This window comes from Atractosteus spatula, chromosome 17 (genome assembly GCF_055471065.1).
Source record: "Atractosteus spatula isolate fAtrSpa1 chromosome 17, fAtrSpa1.hap1, whole genome shotgun sequence".
Taxonomy (NCBI): Eukaryota; Metazoa; Chordata; class Actinopteri; order Semionotiformes; family Lepisosteidae; genus Atractosteus; species Atractosteus spatula.
Genome location: NC_142722.1, coordinates 5,202,099 through 5,220,957, shown reverse-complemented (window position 1 = coordinate 5,220,957; position 18,859 = coordinate 5,202,099). Strand labels below are relative to the sequence as shown.

The 18,859-nt window shown below is 47.3% G+C and overlaps 1 protein-coding gene across 1 annotated transcript in view; it reads left to right on the top strand.

The window, feature by feature from the left end:
• aacs (acetoacetyl-CoA synthetase) overlaps window positions 1–18,513 on the top strand; it is a 52,874-nt gene extending 34,361 nt beyond the window's left edge. Inside the window, exons 12-18 of the mRNA XM_088935650.1 lie at window positions 1,039–1,161; window positions 5,696–5,809; window positions 6,223–6,348; window positions 8,706–8,775; window positions 8,874–8,932; window positions 9,376–9,578; window positions 14,869–18,513. Coding sequence (XP_088791776.1) covers window positions 1,039–1,161; window positions 5,696–5,809; window positions 6,223–6,348; window positions 8,706–8,775; window positions 8,874–8,932; window positions 9,376–9,578; window positions 14,869–15,006 — 833 coding nt within the window. The 3' untranslated portion in view covers window positions 15,007–18,513. The remainder of the gene's footprint in view (window positions 1–1,038; window positions 1,162–5,695; window positions 5,810–6,222; window positions 6,349–8,705; window positions 8,776–8,873; window positions 8,933–9,375; window positions 9,579–14,868) is intronic.
• The last annotated feature ends 346 nt before the right edge of the window (window positions 18,514–18,859 follow it).

The window sequence follows — 18,859 nt, the reverse complement described above, 5'->3', positions numbered from 1 at the left end:
AAACCTCGTTTGCTCGAAATTAAAGAAGAGCAGTGTGACAAAGATCTGAGAATAATCCAATCTGATCCCAGCTGAGAAAGATCCCATCTGAAGATCCCGCTGAAATCAGCATTTCATTAAGACCTTAATTTCTTTTCTGGAGAAGGTTCCGTTAATGTTGGATGAGATTATCCAGTATTTTTGCCACATAGGTTATGTGTTAAGAAGCCTTATTCTGGCATATTTATATATATATATTGAATTGGATTGTATATATTTTGAAAGATATGTTACAAGATGGACCAGTTTTCCCAGAAGTGTTCATTTTTGAATTTGTTTGCTACGTGCTGTCATAGACAGCGCCATTATAAATCCAGAGAAACTCAGATCTTTGTTCTTTCCTCTCTTCTTCGCTGGCGATGCCATCTGAGGAGCTGAATGAGGTCCAGGAATCGACAAACAGGATATCTGCGCGTATTTTTGTGTAAATGAATTTAGAACTAATTGCGTTTCTCCTCCGTGTAAATATGTAGATTGCCTTTATTGGCAGTATCGTAATCTGAGCCTAGCACTCCCTGGAGCACAAAATCAGCCTTGCGATTGGTTTAATGTGCGTTCCATATCTTTAGGCATAAATGTGGGAAACTCCCCCTGGGACTTTCATTGCAACGAGGAACGCTAACACAGGAAAAGCCCCGCAAGGCTCAGTCTCTTGCACAGCCCTTTGCTTTTGCTGTCTGATCAGAGGGTTGAATCCTCGCCTCCAGATAGGCACAGGTGACCTCCATCCTAATCCTCCCACCCCCCACCTCCATCGCCAGCAGGGGGCAGTGCGAACGGCTGAGGGCCATGCTGCCTTCTCCTTAGGAAGAAGGTTGGCAAATGTTTCGGGGGGGGGGGGGGCACCGTGCCAGGGGGTTCCTGTCCTTCCGATGACATTTCACCAAACACCTGGTCGCTCAGTGGGCCAGGCAGACCCCATGGCATTCTTCGGCAGAGAGCAGACCCTCATCAGCTCTCGCTGAATTTGCTTGTTTGTTTTTTTTTTCTTGTGCGCAGCGGAGACCCATAACCTGCAGACTCTCCACACCATCCTGTCCACGGGCTCCCCCCTCAAGCCGCAGAGCTACGAGTACGTCTACCGCTGCATCAAGAACAGCGTCCTGCTGGGCTCCATCTCAGGTGAGGCCCCGCGGGGCGGCTCGGAGACCAGGCCCCTCCCTGGGGCTTACCCAACGGCCCCCCGCCGGGCTCATGTACGCACAGCACCGCGGGAACGTTCACAGGTCCTTCAGGCCTGTAATCCGCCAAGTCTTCATTGGATTCAAATCTGAATGCTGTCTCACAGAGCACAGCTCTGTGTGTGTGTGTGCGCGCGCGACCCTCCGCTGTATCGCTTTGTGCATCCCTGCTGGGCCAGAGCTTTCCAGGAGCTCCCTCTGCTTCCCGTGCAGTTTATTGCGTTGATCTCACCCATTTAATCCCGAAGACCCCCATCCGGGTGATGCCAGGCAGCCATGCTGCAGCAGCAGTGCCCCTGCGCAACACTAGGTCTCTGTAAGCAGGGAGAAAGTGGCCAACAAGAGGAGGTCATTTGGCCTCATTATCTTTAGTTTCTAGTAGCAAACTGATCCCAGGATCTCTCATGAATTGCCCTGTTCACGTGCCTCATGTTTTCTCCTTTCTCCCCTTGACCTGAGGCTGATCAGATCTGGTCGGCATACCACTGTGTCTCCGATGCTGCATTTCCTCCAACGCAGACTTCTGCTGTGGTTCCCCATTCTGGTTGGTCTTTCCCGCATTTCTCGGATTTGTGTTGCGAGCAGCAGATTGCCTCTTAAAGGGGCAAAAATAATAATAATAATAATAATAATCTGAGAATGAGGTAAAGTAGGGGTCGCATCACATCCGCTACCTCATTTTAGCAGCTCATTTGTCAGCGTGGAAGACTGAAATGTGTTTCTTGCTCGTGGGTTACCATCACAATTCCACTGTCGCTGCACGAGCGCGTCCATCTCCCCAGGTGGCCCTGCGTGACGCGATTGTGTGACGTGTCCTCGGAGGAATGATCGTTGTAAATCATTTATCACTGCAAATGAATGCAATCATGCCATTCCAGACTCCCCTTCGCAAACTTCCAAACAGGTGAGCATAAATAAATGAAGATTAATGGGCGGACCGAAGCATTTGGGTGCATAGAAAGTGAGCATTTCATTGTTAATAGGGAAGGAAATTTACATGAAGCACTTACATGGCAGCTGCTTCCAATGACATCAGCTAATCTGCTCATTGTAGCAAAGCACCTTGTAGCTTTTGAAAAATAGGACACAGATTGTAGTGAATCATTATAGGTGTTTTCTGTTTTTTGTTTCATTGTGGGTTGTCTGTTCCCTAAAAGCAGATTGAGGATCATGAATGAAGTTTCAAAGTCACGTACTGCATACAGAATGCTAAATATTTGCAGGTTAATGAGATTTTCATGTCTCATATATGTGATTTGTGAGTACAGTGCATTACAGCCCACATGGCTTAGACCACTGAAGTCTGATGTTTCAGAGAAAGTCATGCATGTTTTAAACCCAGATTCTGTTACAAGAGAACTTGACTTAGTTCTGTCTCATTCTTAATTCCCCAACCTGTACCTGTGCCTGTAGAGTAGATTTGCAGCTCACATTGCCCCTTTGGCCCTCTGGGACATTATCAATTTAAATGATGACAACAACATCAGTTGGTGGTCCCCTGTCTTGGTTCGTGAAATAACATTTAAAAGCTCCATGAATGATGTTTAATTCTTTCTTGTACAAGATCAGAGCTGGAGCCCTGGTCAGAGGGCTTGTAGCAGGAGGGAGGTCAGGGCACACTGAGGCACTACAGGACACCTGTGATACACAGGCTGGGGCCTCGTCGCAGAACAAGCTCTGTAAAGCAGGAAGACTGCACAGTTACACGGCGCTCGGAAGCTGTAACTGTCCCGTACTCAATAAGCTTCAAACGGATGGATTGCAATGCACAGATCTTGAGAATAGATGCGTTCTGACTGTCTGCAAGCAAAGGCTTGCCCTGAGTGTGACTGTCCTGGCACTAATGGTGTCACAAAGCAGTCCTCCCCTTGCCTCAGGAGAAAAAAAGTACACAAGTACACTGAAATATTTCTTGACTAGCAAAACTGTACTGAATCCTCACCCATCCCCTCTGGATAATGGAATATCCTGCCTCCGGATCCCAGGAGGGGTTTGTCCTCCTGGAATGAAACATTGGTCTCCATGACAGGCCCTTGCAGACTCCTGGCCAGAACTTGCTGGCTTCAGGTTCCGGAGCAGGGAATGCTCAGAACCTCTCTCTGGAATTCTGCAATGTGTCGGTAACGCTCATGGCTTCCACGTGTGATAACAGGAGGAAGGGAGCAGGAAAGGGTGGGTGGAGTAGTTTATTGCCGTGTACATCGCACTCTCGGGACATACACAGAACAGTAGACATCACCACACAACGTAGACAGATGTACATCACAAACACAATAAATAATAACAGAAGAACGATATGTATGTCGTGGGACAAGAAATATGTGCAGATGTGCACTGAGTCTGAGGCACTGCAGTTAGCTCTTGAGGAGGCGTGACGTTGTGTCAAAGGCCTAGCCAGGAAGCCCATGTCCCACTGAGACAGGCTGGCCACTTCATCACTGTGGAGCCTGGTTTGCAGGTCCTGACCCTTCCCGGACAGCGACTGGTCCTGGCCTCGCAGCACGGTTGCCGTGCTCGCTCCGTGTGCGATCCGTCTGAGTGCTGGTCCACCTCGTCGTTAGATCCGCCGCGTTAACACGGGAGCTGTCGGACTCTCATCTGGATCCGGTGTGACATCAGTGAAGCTGCACAAGTGTGACAAGTCTGTTCACAGGAGGAAGGTGTTTATAGTCCCCCACCCCGCACCACAAAGAAAATGAAAAAGAATGTGCTTTTATCTAAAAAAAAAAGCATTTCCTTCGTGTTTAAGCAGTTGCGGTAAACTCGAACTCCCAGCAGCACGACTCTCACGTACTCTTCTGGGACTTCGGTGTTTCCTGGCTTTGATTTCAAGCGGTTCTTACAGCTCACCTGTGATCGTGCGTAGCTGTTGTATTTTTGGAAAACCGGAAAAAAAAACACACACAGACAAACAAAACCCAGCTTTCACTCCGTCTGGAAAAAAAAACAGAGGGGGAAGGGGAAAAGCTGTTTTTATGTCGTTTTAAAAAAAAGTTCACTTTGCAAGAACTTAATATTCATTGAAATTTCAGGACTGAATTCAATAGGAATGGCAACAGCGAGATAGGATCTAAAGCCCTTTAAAAAGTCTCTGCGCAGTTTGTGCGCTACCCCAGGGCTCTTAGGTGGTCCCCAGATATTTTCTGGTCTTTTCATTTCCCACATGAGCCCTAATTAAAATTCCCATCTACAAGCCTGTCTGATCGTTTTCCACCTCGCTCAGAAGAGCGGATCGTCCACAGGAAGCACAACTCCATCTTGTGTGCTCTGTGTGGCTGCTGTCGGAGAACTCCCCTTCCTCTTCGCGTCCTACTCTGCACCTCCTGGTCCTCTCGGGGCCGTGGGCGATCTTGGCCGAGAGACAGACAAATCCTCAGCAAGGGTTTGGGGGGGGGGGGGTTGGTGGGTGGTAGTGGAATGGTGTGCTATTTTCCTCCACCTGGTAAAGAATCTGCAGACCTGTTCTGAAGCAGCCAGAGCCGTATGGATCCAGCATGGCCTACACTGTTGCATGGTCATGGGACGGCCACTGTTGACACGAGAGAGCACTGATCCGAAACTCCAGACATTCAGCTGTCTCATTCAGACATTCAGCTCAGATCTGGTGCACCACAGGCCACTTCCCAATCACTTCATTTCATGTTGTCTTTAGTCTTTAGTCTTTAGTCTTTAGGTCTTTAGTCTTTAGGTCTTTAGGTCTTTAGTTTTTAGTAAACTCACAAAAGCTGTTGTGTCAAAGAACAGAAAAAAATACTAATGCTGACTGCAGTCGAAGGGGTTTGCATGTTGTACAAAAATGTCTTTTTGTCATTAAAACAGCTTAACGATGCACCAGCAGTGCAAAAGCAGTGCAGCAGGGCAAAACCGATTGTGCAGAGGTTCGGTAACAGGTGTGGAATTCCTCTGAAGGAGTTGAATTGTTTTACCTCTGTGTTAGTGTTTGCATTGTAATTATGTTAGGCCTTCACCCTAACGTCTGGCAGTTTAGTGCTGAATTCAACCTACCGTTCCTAGCGTCTGTGTTAAATGGGCTCGAAAGGCATGATTCAAGTGCTGTTTTTATCCTGGTGCTGAGGGTATAGTTAACCTTACTAAAGTTCACTGAGAATTGTTAAAAGAAAGTCCACTGTGCTATCCCAAACTACAGGAAACATGGTAAAGCCCAATAGGTATGTCTCATCTGGCCAGAGCTCCTCCTAGTTTCTACAAGTGAGGTGATCAGAGAGCACTGGGGTGGAACATCAGCCACGCTGGTCAACATTCAAACAGAGGGGGGGACTGGGGTCAAGCACCTCACTCAAAGCAGAAGAACAGGGTCTGCAGCAGGGACTCAAACCCACAGCCCACCACTCACGAGTGAAGAGACTTACCCACTGCGCTTTGCTGCCCCTGTAAATCCCAATGATGTACGTCCGAACCTGAGCAAAGAAATTGGTTGTGCGTCTTAACTGAGCCGTTTCCTTCTGACTCGCTAGGTGGCACGGACATCGTCTCCTGCTTCATGGGGCAGAACTTCACAGTGCCGGTGCACCGCGGGGAGATCCAGGCTCGGAATCTGGGAATGGCGGTAGAAGCCTGGAGTGATGAAGGTAAAGTTTAGGAAGCACATCACCTCTGTTCATGCCTCCCTATACAGGCTTCCAGTGATACACAGGCCCTGCCCAGTCTTTGTCTTTCCATCCTCAGTATAAATGGCACAATGTAACTGCAATTGCACCAGTCTTTCATCTGACATTAATCTTTAATTTTCATAAAATTTGACATAGTTATATCAATAGAGAAATTAATTTTCGGACCTCACCTTTAAGTGGGTGCTGTGCACCTGCTTTGCTCAGCACCCCTAGAGATGAACAACTGCACAGCTTGGCCAGGTGAATGCTGAGCTGCGGCACTTTTTTATTTCCGGCTTCGGAGATACACCTGGTCCCGCGTGAAGGAGGAAGAGGATGCTGCACTGCTCCCAGGTGCCACTCACACCCGCTGCTCTCTTTGTGCCCCCCAGGGAAGCCCGTCTGGGGGGAGAGCGGCGAGCTGGTGTGCCTGAAGCCCATGCCCTGCCAGCCAACACACTTCTGGAACGACGAGAACGGGAGCAAATATCACAAGGCCTACTTCTCCACCTTTCCTGGTGAGCCAGCTTCCCCCTTCTCTCTGCTCTTGCCTCCCTCGGCTGCAGTAAAAAATCGGTTTTCTGTCCCGGGTCCGTCTCGCTCCGGTGCAGGCAGTGCCCGGGCCGTTAATGCCAGCCCCACGGTGCCCGACGCATGGCAGGGGTCTCTGCTGGAGTCTGTCCCAGAGCCCTGGCGGCTCTCAGCCAGCTGTGTGCTGCCCCCCCGGGGATGTCCTGACTGGTGGTATCTGAGGTATTACTTCAGGGCTCAACATCAGAAAAGGCTTTTCCACGTCCACTATGGGGGGGAGCATGGAAAAGCATGAGCACAACTAACTTTGCTTCAGATGCACGTTTAATGGGGAATTGCAGCAATATTTTTATATAGCGGGCTTCAGCACTGATGAGTGCATTTCAAACCGCACTGAAAGCAAAATTTTCATAGTAACTTGTAAAACGTCCAATTTACACCACATCACATTTCCAGGGATGCACAGCACCATGTTCTGCAATTCAGAACGAGGCAGAGAAATGTCCAGTGACCTGTTGCAGCGTTATTACAGTGTAAACCAGCAGGTTTGTGAATACATCTCTTTTAATCTGGCCAGCAGCTATATCGCCCTGCAACTCACCACCGGCAACCCACTGAAGCTCAGCAGGTGTGAGTCTGGCCAGTACCTTGATGGGAGACCTCCTGGGAATAGTGATGGGGACACTATACTGTAAAAAGGCGCTGTCCTTCAGATGAGACGTTAAACCAAGGTCCTGACTCTCTGTGGTCATTAAAATCCCAGGGCGTTTCTCGAAAAGAGTAGGGGTGTTACCCCAGTGTCCTGGACATATTTCCCCCTGGCATTTAGCAATCATGGCCTCCTAATAATCCCCATCTCTGAACTGGCTTCATCACTCTGCTCTCCTCCCCACTGAGAGCTGGTGTGTGGGGAGCAGACTGGTGCATCATCCAGGTGGGGCTGCACACTGGTGGTAGTGGAGGGGATCCCCATTACCTGTAAAGCGCTTTGAGTGGAGTGTCCAGAAAAGCGCTATATAAGTGTAAGCAATTATTATTAATCCAATAGAAATATCGCTTTCAACTTTGAGGTACATTACATCAGTCATTACAGTGACATGTGAGCAGGAAGGGCTGCTTCATGTCACAGTTCTTGCAAACCCGTGGCAAGACCAGGATAACGTAGTGACTTATGGTGGTACTTTCGCAAAGTTCACGATTTTGTGCTTGAAATTTGAAACGGCAATGAATTATAGAAAATTCCGCTTTAGTGTTGCGTGAAGCTGTCCAGCCTGGCTTGAGTGTGCAGCTGACCCCCCACGCAGCCCCGCGGAGTAGGGGTCAGTGTTCTAGACTCACCCCTGGAAGGTGGCGGGTCCAAGCCCTCACTGCAGTCTCCACCGCTGTCCCGCTGAGCAGTGTGCATCGCCCCAGCACTCTGTGAAGCTGCACGGAGGGGGTACCAGTGCTGCCGGGGGTCCCTCTGCAGAGGCACTCAGTTCACTTAACGCTGCAGAAACCAGAAGCCAGAAACCAGAAGGATGTGTCTCTAAGTTCACATAGGGGCTTTTTTCAATCCTCTGGGGATGAGGCCCAACATAGATGAACTGTTTTTGTTTGAGAGCTGTCTACAAAAGGGGTCCTTCAACACAGAAAGAATGAGATATAAGGCTTTGGGTGTTTTCTTTGTGTGTGTGTGTGGAACATTTGCCCTGTCACGTGGATCACAGATAACACAGGGCAGTTTCCGCTGGACAGCACTTGTTAATGGGGCAGAACGGCTGAGATCAAACTCAACCGCAGTTTAATTATCCTCCAGGTGCCACTGAAGGAGCAGTGTTTGTCATACTGTACGTGCGTCTGCTGGGCTGGAGTTTAAGTGGATTTTTTTTCTTCTAGATAGAGGCTTTTAAATCAAGGGGGTTTATCTTTCTGCGTTTTGTCGAAGTGAAAGAGGAGGCGCTGAGCGCTGCCTTTATAGCAGGCGGTTCGGCCTTGACTGTCGCCTGTGTGGGAGATGCAGGCTCACAGCCCATCGGCAAGGGAGAAGCCCGGAGCACGAACCTGCTCATCTCTGCTGAAGCGGAGCAGTAAATATAAGGGCACCAGGGTCCCCAGACTGCTGAAAAGAAATCCAGCCCCGCGGACAGTCTCCAGCACGAGTGGGAGTCAAATGGGTTTTGCTGGGAGCTTTTTTCAATTCCCTTGAGTCTGTTTCCTCATGTTCAGTCTGCTGCTCTTTCATTCCGCGCAAAGCGTGGGGGGGAAAAGAGAGTTCTTCTTAAAGAGAGACGCGCACTTCCTCACAGACGATGGAGCCGACGCTCCGCTCAGCCTCTGACAGCTGCTGTGCTGTGTCTCCTAGGAGTTTGGGCCCATGGGGATTACTGCAAGATCAACCCCCACACGGGAGGCGTCGTCATGCTCGGCAGAAGGTGAGCCTCAGACGCGCGCGCCGCGCCCCTCCGCCTTGCGTTTCTGCTCTCCTCGTTTTTTCAAACGGCGGCTGACTGGGTCTTCTGGTCATTTGCAGCGATGGCACGCTGAATCCCAACGGTGTGCGGTTCGGAAGTTCGGAGATCTACAACATCGGTGAGGCTGCGAGGGCGTGACTCCGACCTTGTCTTGAGTCCCTGATGGGGTGTGACGGAGTATAAGAAAGTATCAAAAAGCAAGAGAAAAAACTGGTGTTGAAAAACACAAATTGAAGAATACAGAATGCATTGATATCTATCAGGTTATTTTTCTTGATTAAATGTTTCTATTTATTTCCATATATTCATATATGATAAAAGTCATGCAACATTTAGTATATAAATGCTTTGTTTAGTTTAATTAAAATCCCTGCAGTATACAGCATTTTTTTAGACCATTTATAATAGATGGCTTTAACTAAACACTGGATTGTATTCCTAAATTTGTCCCGGGTGACAATGTACAGTAGTTTCCTTTTCTGCCCTGTGTCTTGTCTGGAGCAAAGACTAACAACCGATTTCTCTCTCGCTCTCTCTCTCTCTCCCTCCTCACTTTTGTAGTCGAAGCGTTTGAGGAAGTGTCCGACAGCCTTTGTGTTCCCCAGTACAACAAAGACGGCGAGGAGAGGGTGATTCTGTTCCTGAAGATGTGTCCCGACAAAACCTTTAGCGAGGAGCTGGTGAAGAACATCCGCCAAGCCATCCGAGAGGCGCTGTCTGCCCGTCACATCCCAGCCCTCATCCTCGAGACTCAGGACATTCCGGTAACTAGACCTTATTTATATCCCTCCCACGTGCATCACAGAGACAGCCTCTGCGCTCTGCACAAATAATGTGATTCGCTCATTCCTCGTACCAGGCATCTGGCTGCTTTTCCACCTTTAACTCTGCTCTTCACGTCTTAAAAATGAGTGTGAAAATGGTTTTAAATCTCGTCCTCATTCTATCCTCCAGTGAGGTTTGCCTTCAGTTGAAGGTGGAGTGTGGGATGCCACACTACCATTTCCACCAGTTTCCAACAGGACTGTGATAGGAGATTGTTCTGCCCAGGGGGGGTGGGTTAAGTCTGTCTCTCTCTGCCAAAGACAGCCAGTGATCTCCTTGTACTGAGGGTACCTGTTGAACTGACTGGTATTTCCTAATATTTTGGGAAGTTAGTCTGGTGTGATACCATGCACAAAACAAACAATATCATAGTGGAACGCAGTAGGCCTGGGAGACCGTGCAGGGCCCGATGAGGACGATCGCACAGAAGGCTGCTATTTATACCAGGGGTGCAAAAATGTAGTCAAGAAAAGAGAAAAGTTCTGTTTTTGAAGATGATCGTCGTTCTGTCACTGTCAGTTCTAGGGTATGAAAGGGAGCCTCACAAGAAAACAAAACGAATTTTTCATTGTTGCTCTGGAGTGTAATCGAACGTTCATCAGGTAGACTGGATAGGTTCGGCCTCACAAAACTGGACCAAAGAAATGACAGTTAAAAATCGGACTTTCAGCAAAGAGCTGTCAACGTGCCCAACCTCATTCCAGACACACTGAGAGGTTGACCCAGTCACCTCATGCTCAGCTGGTAAAGAATGACATAATGTTACTTCGCTTTAATAAGTTTGCTTTTACTTAGAGAGCCACACTAAATATTTATTTCACAGACGTTGAGTCTGCAGCCAGTGAAGAGACAGTTAGACAGCTGTCATTCAGAAGCGATTCTGGTTGGCTGGGAGTCTTACAGTGAGCACTAGCGCTTAGCTAGGTCTTGGTGAGTCCGCCTCTGAGCAGTTTAACTGAGACACAGCTGGCTGCTATTAACAGCAGAACATCCACAAACCGCTCTGCTAATTAGGTAATGAAATGAATGCGTTACACTTCCGCTAAAGACATGATGGGCTGAGGAGGTGGGGGGATTGACTGTGCTTGAGAAGAAAATGGAGCTGGGACAGCAACGCCACAAATAACTCATATAGGAGACAAAAGAGGCTGTCACCACAGCTCATAGTGTGCTTTGAAGTTTCCCAGGCAACAGTGGTAAAGTGTTCAGAGGCAAATGTATGAAAGAAATGAAATGAGGATGAGGTAATTGGATTTAAGTACAAACCACTATTTTTGCCCTTTTACTTCCTTGCCTTATTTTCCATCTCACTGGGTATTCTCATACAGTGTGCTGGTGAAGTTGCCCGGTCGATGGTGGCCAGTCGAGGTGCTATGTTAGCTTTCGAAAGGCAGTGACGTCATTTCTTTAACAAGCCACGAGCCAAACGAGCAAATTACAATTAAATAGCAATTTAACATCGGGGGTCTGTTTTTAGTCTCTTTCCCCCTTTGGGTTTTTTTTGACGGGGGTCTTGATGACTTGCGCGGTACTACGCGTTGATGAAAAGGAGATTTTGTGCTCTCGGCTGTTGACGGGGTTTATTGAATTAACCTGCGTGTTGGTTTCGTGGTTTCAAATTCTGCCCTCCTTACTGTCCCCCAAGCCCGTCTACATTGTATGGGCGACAGGGCCTTCTCCTGTTATGCCCCCAAGCTCTGGAACTCTTTGCCCAAGGATATCAGAGTCACCTTCTCTAAACTCCTTCAAATCCAGACTCAAAACCTTCTTCTTCAGAAAAGCCTTTACTGAACTGGTTCCATTCTTCACCCCTCTGCTCTTCTTAATACCACCTTCCACGGTCTCCTCTATTGTTATTGTTGTATTGTTGTAATTATAATTGTGTCCTATCTTGTGAAATCTTCTTATTTATTGTTGTAGTCTTCTTATTTATTGTTATTGTCATCCTGTAAAGCGCTTTGAGAAGCCACCTTTAAAGGCGCTATATAAAATAAAGTTTATTATTATTATTATTATTATTATTATTATTATTATTATTATTATCGGGGCTTGGTTGGGGTAGCAGGATGTTACAAGATGAGGCAGGTATAGAGCACTGAGGTGCCACATACATAAAGAGAACAGTGCACTGCTGGAGCGTGCCTGTGATCACCTTCTCGGCACTCTGACTTGTTTATTTCTGTACGTAGAGAGCTGGGTGTGCTGTGTGCAGTACAGCCTAAAAGAGCAGAATGAGTTCTGGCCTCACATACCAGATCCTAGGCAGTGCCATTGCTGCTAGTGACACAGTGAGGATATTAAACCATTACCAGTACTGGTTTCATGCACATTAGCTTCTTCGTCTGTTTAATTGTTAGTAGCTCTCAAATTTTGCAGTCTTAAATTTAAGGGTTAGGACGCATCTCCTGCCTTTCTCAGTGTGTTCACAGTGTAGAACCCGATCTGTGATTCATTCTAAATTTTGGGAGAAAGACATCTGTTGCCTGTGACAGCTCAGATTAATCGAAAAGCAGGTATTACCATTGTCATCGTGACATTGTGTGGAAATATCCTTGTGTAGGTTCTAATGCATTTGCAGTGATCACTTCTTAACTATAGTACTCAGTACGCAGACTAGAAAACCTTCCTCGAAATGATTGATTGCAGAGCTCGTGAGCGTTGCAGAGGAGCTGGAATCTTTTCCAGCAAGAAAAGGGCACAAGGCAGGGTACACCCTGGACAAGATGTCAGTCTGTCACAGGGCACGCACACACGAACACAGACACGCACACACTCACACCAGTGTCAGAAGCCAGAATAGAAACTGGCCAGAAGTTTTCCCAGAAGCCAACTCACCTACCACTATGTCTTTGGACTGTGACAGGAAACCCACGCAAACATGGGGACAACATACAAACTCCACACAGACAGCACCCCAGGTCCAGACTGAATCCAGGGCCTCGGCGCTGTGAGGCAGCAACGTGAACCACTGTGCTGCTCGTTCACTGTTTCACCATCACCATCAGTAATGTGCTCAGGGCAGTGTGAGGGCACCATTTTGGTTTTGTCTCTGGCCATTTTCCTGCCCAGCAACAATTCCAGTGGTAAAAACTGATTCATTTTCACTTATTCCTCAGGCTTGAGCTTTTTAGTTGTGGTTTTGACATTTGATTAGTATTTGGATGTTTATGGTAGCATCCAAATAAAACGAACATTTCCGAACATCGTGGCATGCTCTAATACTCAGACATAGCCCTAGTCCCACTCTGTTTTAGAAACATGTGTGGCTCTGTGCTCATGGCACCTGAGAAAAGGTGGCTGTGTTTCTCAGACACCTCCGGTTGAGCCCAATGTGTGTGAACAGCATGCAGAGAAAAACAGCTTTCAAAGAGCTGAGGCACATAGCGCTTCGGTAATGATCAAGGAATTTGTGTGTGTGTGTGCGCGCGAGTTTGTTTTGCATGTGTGTGACTTTCAGTTGTTGAACAGGATAATGTTCGAAATGGATTGGAAATTTGAAATGAAACGACAAGGAATGAAACGGTGAGAAAGGAAAAAAGAATATATACGCTGTACAGTATTTTTAATGTTTCCTTCTTGGTGAAGTATTATATGAAAGATTTTACTGTTTGCTCCAGTAACCGTTACGGACAGAAAACATTCAAGTGAAAACATGATATTCTGATTCTGTCTCATAATAATATTGTATGTTTCTGCAGTCTGTGTCTCTGGGAGTCTCCATAATGACTTAAATAATTACCCCGTTTCGGGGATAAAAGAGCAGAGTGTTACAATGAAGCCTTTTCCTCTCTTCAGTAGCATCAAGATGTTTCTGTTTTTGAAGCTCTGAGTTAATATTCTGCTGTTCATTTCGCTTTTAACAGTCCTAGCCCAGAGGAGTGGAAGCAATGTTAGATGGTGCAGTTTTGTCAAATTAACAAGGAAAGAAGCTGTTTCATTTCTCAATATCTGAGACTCTGCAAAGATACAGGGCCGGTATAAGAACAGACAGACACCAGGGTGCTTAAATCAAGCTAGAGGAGAAATTTACGGATTTCCAATTTCTGAAAACGCTGTCAGCCTACCTGGGACCTTTCCACTTGCCTTGCAATTAGCCTGTTTTTATAGGAACGTGTCTGAGGAACAAAGGGCCCTCCTAATTGTATCTAGAGATAATTATCGGTTGTCAGTAAAAAGTGATACAGGTTAAGAGACAGGGTGACAGGGCACAGACTGAATAGTAACCGGGCACAGCGCAGGATGAGGCAGGGCGTTGAGGTGAATGGCAGCAGCAGGCGGGCGTACTGGAAAATCCTGGAGCCCATCCCGATGATCAGGCAGAGCTGCTTGGCGATGCAGTACTGTAGGTGAGCAGTTGGAGCTCCTTCTCATGAGCGATGGTACAAACATCGCAGCTGCACAGGCGACGAGGCCAGGCAGTGTGGGCACTCAGAGGGCCAGATCGCTGTGTCTGGCGGTTCAGCCCCTGGGGTGAGACATAAAACAGAGGTCTACTTCTTGGTCCTGAAAGATCTCACGACTGTTCGGAAGTGTAGGAGAGTTGGGCCCGGTGTTCTGGCAAAGTTCCACTCCCCCCTCCATCCAGCTGGAGAAGCAGTTTCTCTCTCCTCCCCCTAATCCGCTGTGTAGTGGGGCTGCTGGGGCAGAATGGCCGCCCAACATCACCTCGATGGGTGGTTGATCTTCAGTGGAGGATGAAGTGGGTCCCCTCCACCAAGAGCAGTGCTGTGAGATCCTCTGGGTTGAGTGTGAAGAAAGATGTGAAAATGGGTTTAAATTAAATCCTTTTCTGTATGAGGTTTAGACTTCTAAACAACAAGCTGGAATTTATGGCAGGAAAGGAGGTTAACTGATAAGGATTCCAGATGCAAGCTAGGAACCCCCTGGGGACCATTTGGCCAGGGTCTCTTAACTAGCCAAATACCATGACCCCCCCTCTTTACCATAACACCGAGTGACGTCAGAAGCAGCAGGGAAATACTATATAAACTAAAAGTTTGTACCGGCACATGGAACAATACTTCGGTTTTGGTGTTTCTTGCGGGAAACAAGACTTCGGCTTTATTGTTCCTTGCATGCAATAAACTCATCTGTTTAACTTCATCTCGGGATCCAGAACCTTATTCTTTCTGTTACAACAAGTGCCATGTGCCGTAAATGCAGTTCACCTGCGTTGTTCAGACCTGGATCAGGCTCAGACTGTGTTGTGTTTTCTGTGTGTTGTTCTAGTACACAATAAGCGGGAAGAAGGTGGAAGTCGCGGTCAAGCAGGTGATCGCCGGGAAGGAAGTGACCCAGATCGGAGCATTCTCGAACCCGGCCTCTTTGGAGCTCTACAAGAACCTGCCCGCACTGCAGAACTTCTGAACCGTTGTCCTCAGGAGGAACCGTTCCATCCCATCGGACCTTCACTCGCGGGACAGTTTCAAACCCGGTGGTTGAAATCGTCCGGGCACAGGATTCAGCCGACAGGAGGTCTGCCCGGGAGGGAAGATCTGCTTGGGTCTGGCACCATGGCAACACTGCGTCATTTGTACATACGCATTCCTTTTTAATTGTTTTTTATTGTAAATGAATGGTTCGCATTTTTCTGAGACACTTCGGCGTACTGTGTTCTGGAGAAGAAGCAGGCACGGGAGACACTGTTAATTTAAAGAGAGATTGCCGATACGGCCACACAGTTCTTATCTTCATCGTGTTTCATACCACAGTCCGCCATAGCACCACAGTAAAGCCTCTCCCCGCCTTCAGATTTCCACAAGCCAGCCTCCTCTGTCAGCTAAGGGAGCGAGACTGCTCAGGGGCTGATGGGAAGAGCAGTGACAGGCTGGTGACCCCAGTTCCCAGTATGTTAGGAGCTCTTTTCCTCAGTCCAGTCCTCAGCTGGCATTGTTGAGGTGGGTTTTTGAGTGCACACAACAAGACAAATCCAAACCAATTGGGCCCCATCAGAGTCCTTGCTCATGAGCTGGATTTTGTTTAACAAAATGTGTTCTCCCGTCATCGCATGTGTATTTTAGGAATCGTGGGGCGCGCTGTGCAAAAGCGTTTTCCTCCTCTTGTAAGCCGTTTGAGGGGTGTGTAAACCTCAGGGTTTTGTAATGCGGGGCTCCCGGCTGCATTTCTCGTTCCCAGGGAATTCCCAGAACCTGCCTGCAGATGACAGGTGCGTTAAAGAGCCGCCTCAACAGAGGCTGCTTGACTGCTGCCGTCTCTGGAGCGCAGAAGTCCAAACCAAAGTCCGTCAGGTTGCGTCCGCTGCAAATATCCGTCCTTGGGGTGGCAAAGGACAGCCCTGCTCAGGTGCCAGTCCTCCAGTCTCGCGTCGTTGTGCCAGACTGAGAGCAGAGCTGTGTCCCGGAGCAGCAGGCCTGCGCTGCAGTGGGTGCCAGGCAGGGTCATGCTTTAGAACCAAGATGCCAAAGAGCAGCCATGCGGTAAAAACAGAGCAAAGCAGAGGGAAATTGTGGTTGAAGCATGGAGCAGCAGGATAGAGGGTCGTACAGAACATGAGGAAATGTAAGATATTGTAGGGTCAGTGAATGGCATAAGAATAATTAAAGCCAAGGGAAACTGCAGATATTGTGAAACTTCAGTGTGGCAAAATGTCAGGTGGCCTAATCCGCTGTATTCAAAATAAAATCACAAGACCTTGCCTGGTATCTTAGTTTGGAAAATAGCATAGTACCCTTAAATAAAAATCTTCCGTCACATTTTTGCAATATACCAGTCTACACTGAATCCTCTGCGGCACTGGGCAGTGGGCAGTGGGCAGAGAGCCATCGACCGACTTCGTGAATGAGCCTGTCAGGAAAATCAAAGATGCCAAGGCAACAGGGAAGCAGACTTTAAACATCTTTTTACCTTTGTGCTTTTAAAGGAGTGTTGTGCAGGTACTGCAGGTGATACTGTGTACAAAATACTACTGAGAGCAAATCATACCAAGGTGTTCAGGAGTCTTCAAGCTGTGAAGTAAAGAGGTACAGAAGATTGCATGCTACAGTGGTGTTCTTATGAGCATCTGTAAGCTGTAAAAACAGTTTTTTTAGTCTTTAGGAATTGCATTATTTTTGTTTAAAAGGCATGGAAATAAGATCTTTTTGAACTTCCTAAAGTCATTCATTGTGCGTAAGGTGTTGCAGCTCATTGCAACTGCCAACCAAAGCTTTTTGCATGATGTGTAGCTGCAACGGTGGTGGAAAACATACGCTCTCAGTCTGTAAAAACCTGAACGTGAGAACGAGTCCCGAGCTTGTACGCAGCTCACAGAAACGCACTGACAGGCTTGCATCTGTGCAGTCACAAGGCAGGACTTGCAGCTTCCAGCTATAGTGCATCTGTAGGCATGAGTCTGTAAGCAGTTCCCAGGGAGAGTCCATTCTGGGATCTATGCTTTAAAATCAAGTCAGTCCATCCTGGTTTTGTTCTTCCAGTTTGGAGCCATAGCAGTGCTTGGAAAGCTGTCTAGTGGTTGTCGATTTCTTGCTGCTGTCTCCTTGTGTAGTATAACCAATCAAGGCCTGTGTGTCCGTCCCAGCGACTGATACAGCCCGGCTGAAGTTGTGATTAACTGCATCTGTGAGGGCCAGTGAACATCTCTGCTCTCTCTGGCTTTTCTGACAAAATGACTTCTGGGATATTGTGGCTAAAGCTTTAAACATGATCATTCTCCATGAAGAAGTTTACTGCAAGTCTCTCTATTCTCTGTCCACAGGGGCTTTCAGAGTTGTTTTTATTTAATCTGTTTTGAATCTTTATGCAAAGGAACAAACGGACCTTTCTTTTTGTGTTCTAGGAAAAGTCCGGTCAGGGCTATTCTATATCTTCTGTCGAATGCTTGCGTTTTCTGAACGCAACGGTTTTGTGTTCAGGGAAACGTGCCTCAGCGAATTTCTCGACCTCGGATCTCTGAAATTAGTTCTGCTGAAATGTATTAGTTCTCTGTCTGTTGGGGTGTTTCCTGGAAGTGATCTAGAATGAGTGTCCCGGACGTGATTAAGGCTTTTAAATCAGAGAACAGATGGGGGGAAAAATTGTACCAATAGATCGGCAATCTGTGAGAACAAATCAACTGACTCACCTGACGCGAGGGGGAGGAAAAGAAATTCTTCACACATCCTTCTTGCCGATCCAATTCAACCCTCTTTCACAAAGGTGAAACAGCAGGTTTCACTCAATTTCAACAGGGATAAGCTGGCCGTCTTTCCCTCGGCTGTATTCTGAAATACTTCCAGTAAACACAGTGAAGTTGTCAAAGAAATGTGTGCAGTCCCTTTCTCCACAAGCTAGCAGTGAGGACTGGGGAGCAGAGCTTCAGACTGACTCAAGGGTTGAGGGTTCAAATCTTGGGCGAGACACTGCTGTTGTATCCTTGAGTGGGATACCGGACTCAGGCTTCTCCTCGAAATGCGCTGCCGTGTTGTCAGGTTTCCGAGAATGTGTGCAATAAAAAAAGAAAGGAATCAGTCCTGAAGCAGCTGGAGTGTGTGCTGGTGGCCGTGCTGTGGCTGTGGAGCATTCCCTCCTGCGATGTGAATCCTGTCTTGGTTTTTTCTGTCTGTTATGTGAAGACCATAACACTATGGCTAAGCAGTGGGTAACAGTGTTGAGTGTTTGTCGGTGCTCATATTTCCATCTGCCATCTCAGCGTGTGTTCCTTTTTAAAGTAGAGGGTAGGTAGGTGTATCCTTTTTTTATAAAAACATTGTAATTGTTCATTCTTGTGTTGTGTAGATCTGTTGCATTTTTGATCACGTGCTTCACTGTCCATCTGTAGACTAGCTGAAAGTAGTCTCTCTCAGTAACAAGGTTATATTTATATATATACAGACTGTACCTGTGCTGAGGTGAAATAAAGTGACCGTAGCAACTCAACGTTCTGCTCTCTTTCATGTTCCTGGATCGCCTTGGGCTGGGTTTTGACTGACATTGATGGGGGTGTGTGTGCAAGTTAATTGTGATGTATGATGATGATTTGTTGTGAACAATAATTTTCACAGCTTACGTGCAGTCCAAGGTGACCATAATTTAATGGGCTCCTGGTCAACACCTAAATGGAATAAGAGTCCCTCAGCCCAACTTCAGATACCTTTCACCACTTCCTGTTCCCAGTGCCCTGTTCCTTATGTCTGGGAAAAGAGATCTTGATCGTTCTATGATTGTTCTGTATGCATGATACTTCATGAATGGGATCTTGATTGTTCTATGTGCTTGAGTTACT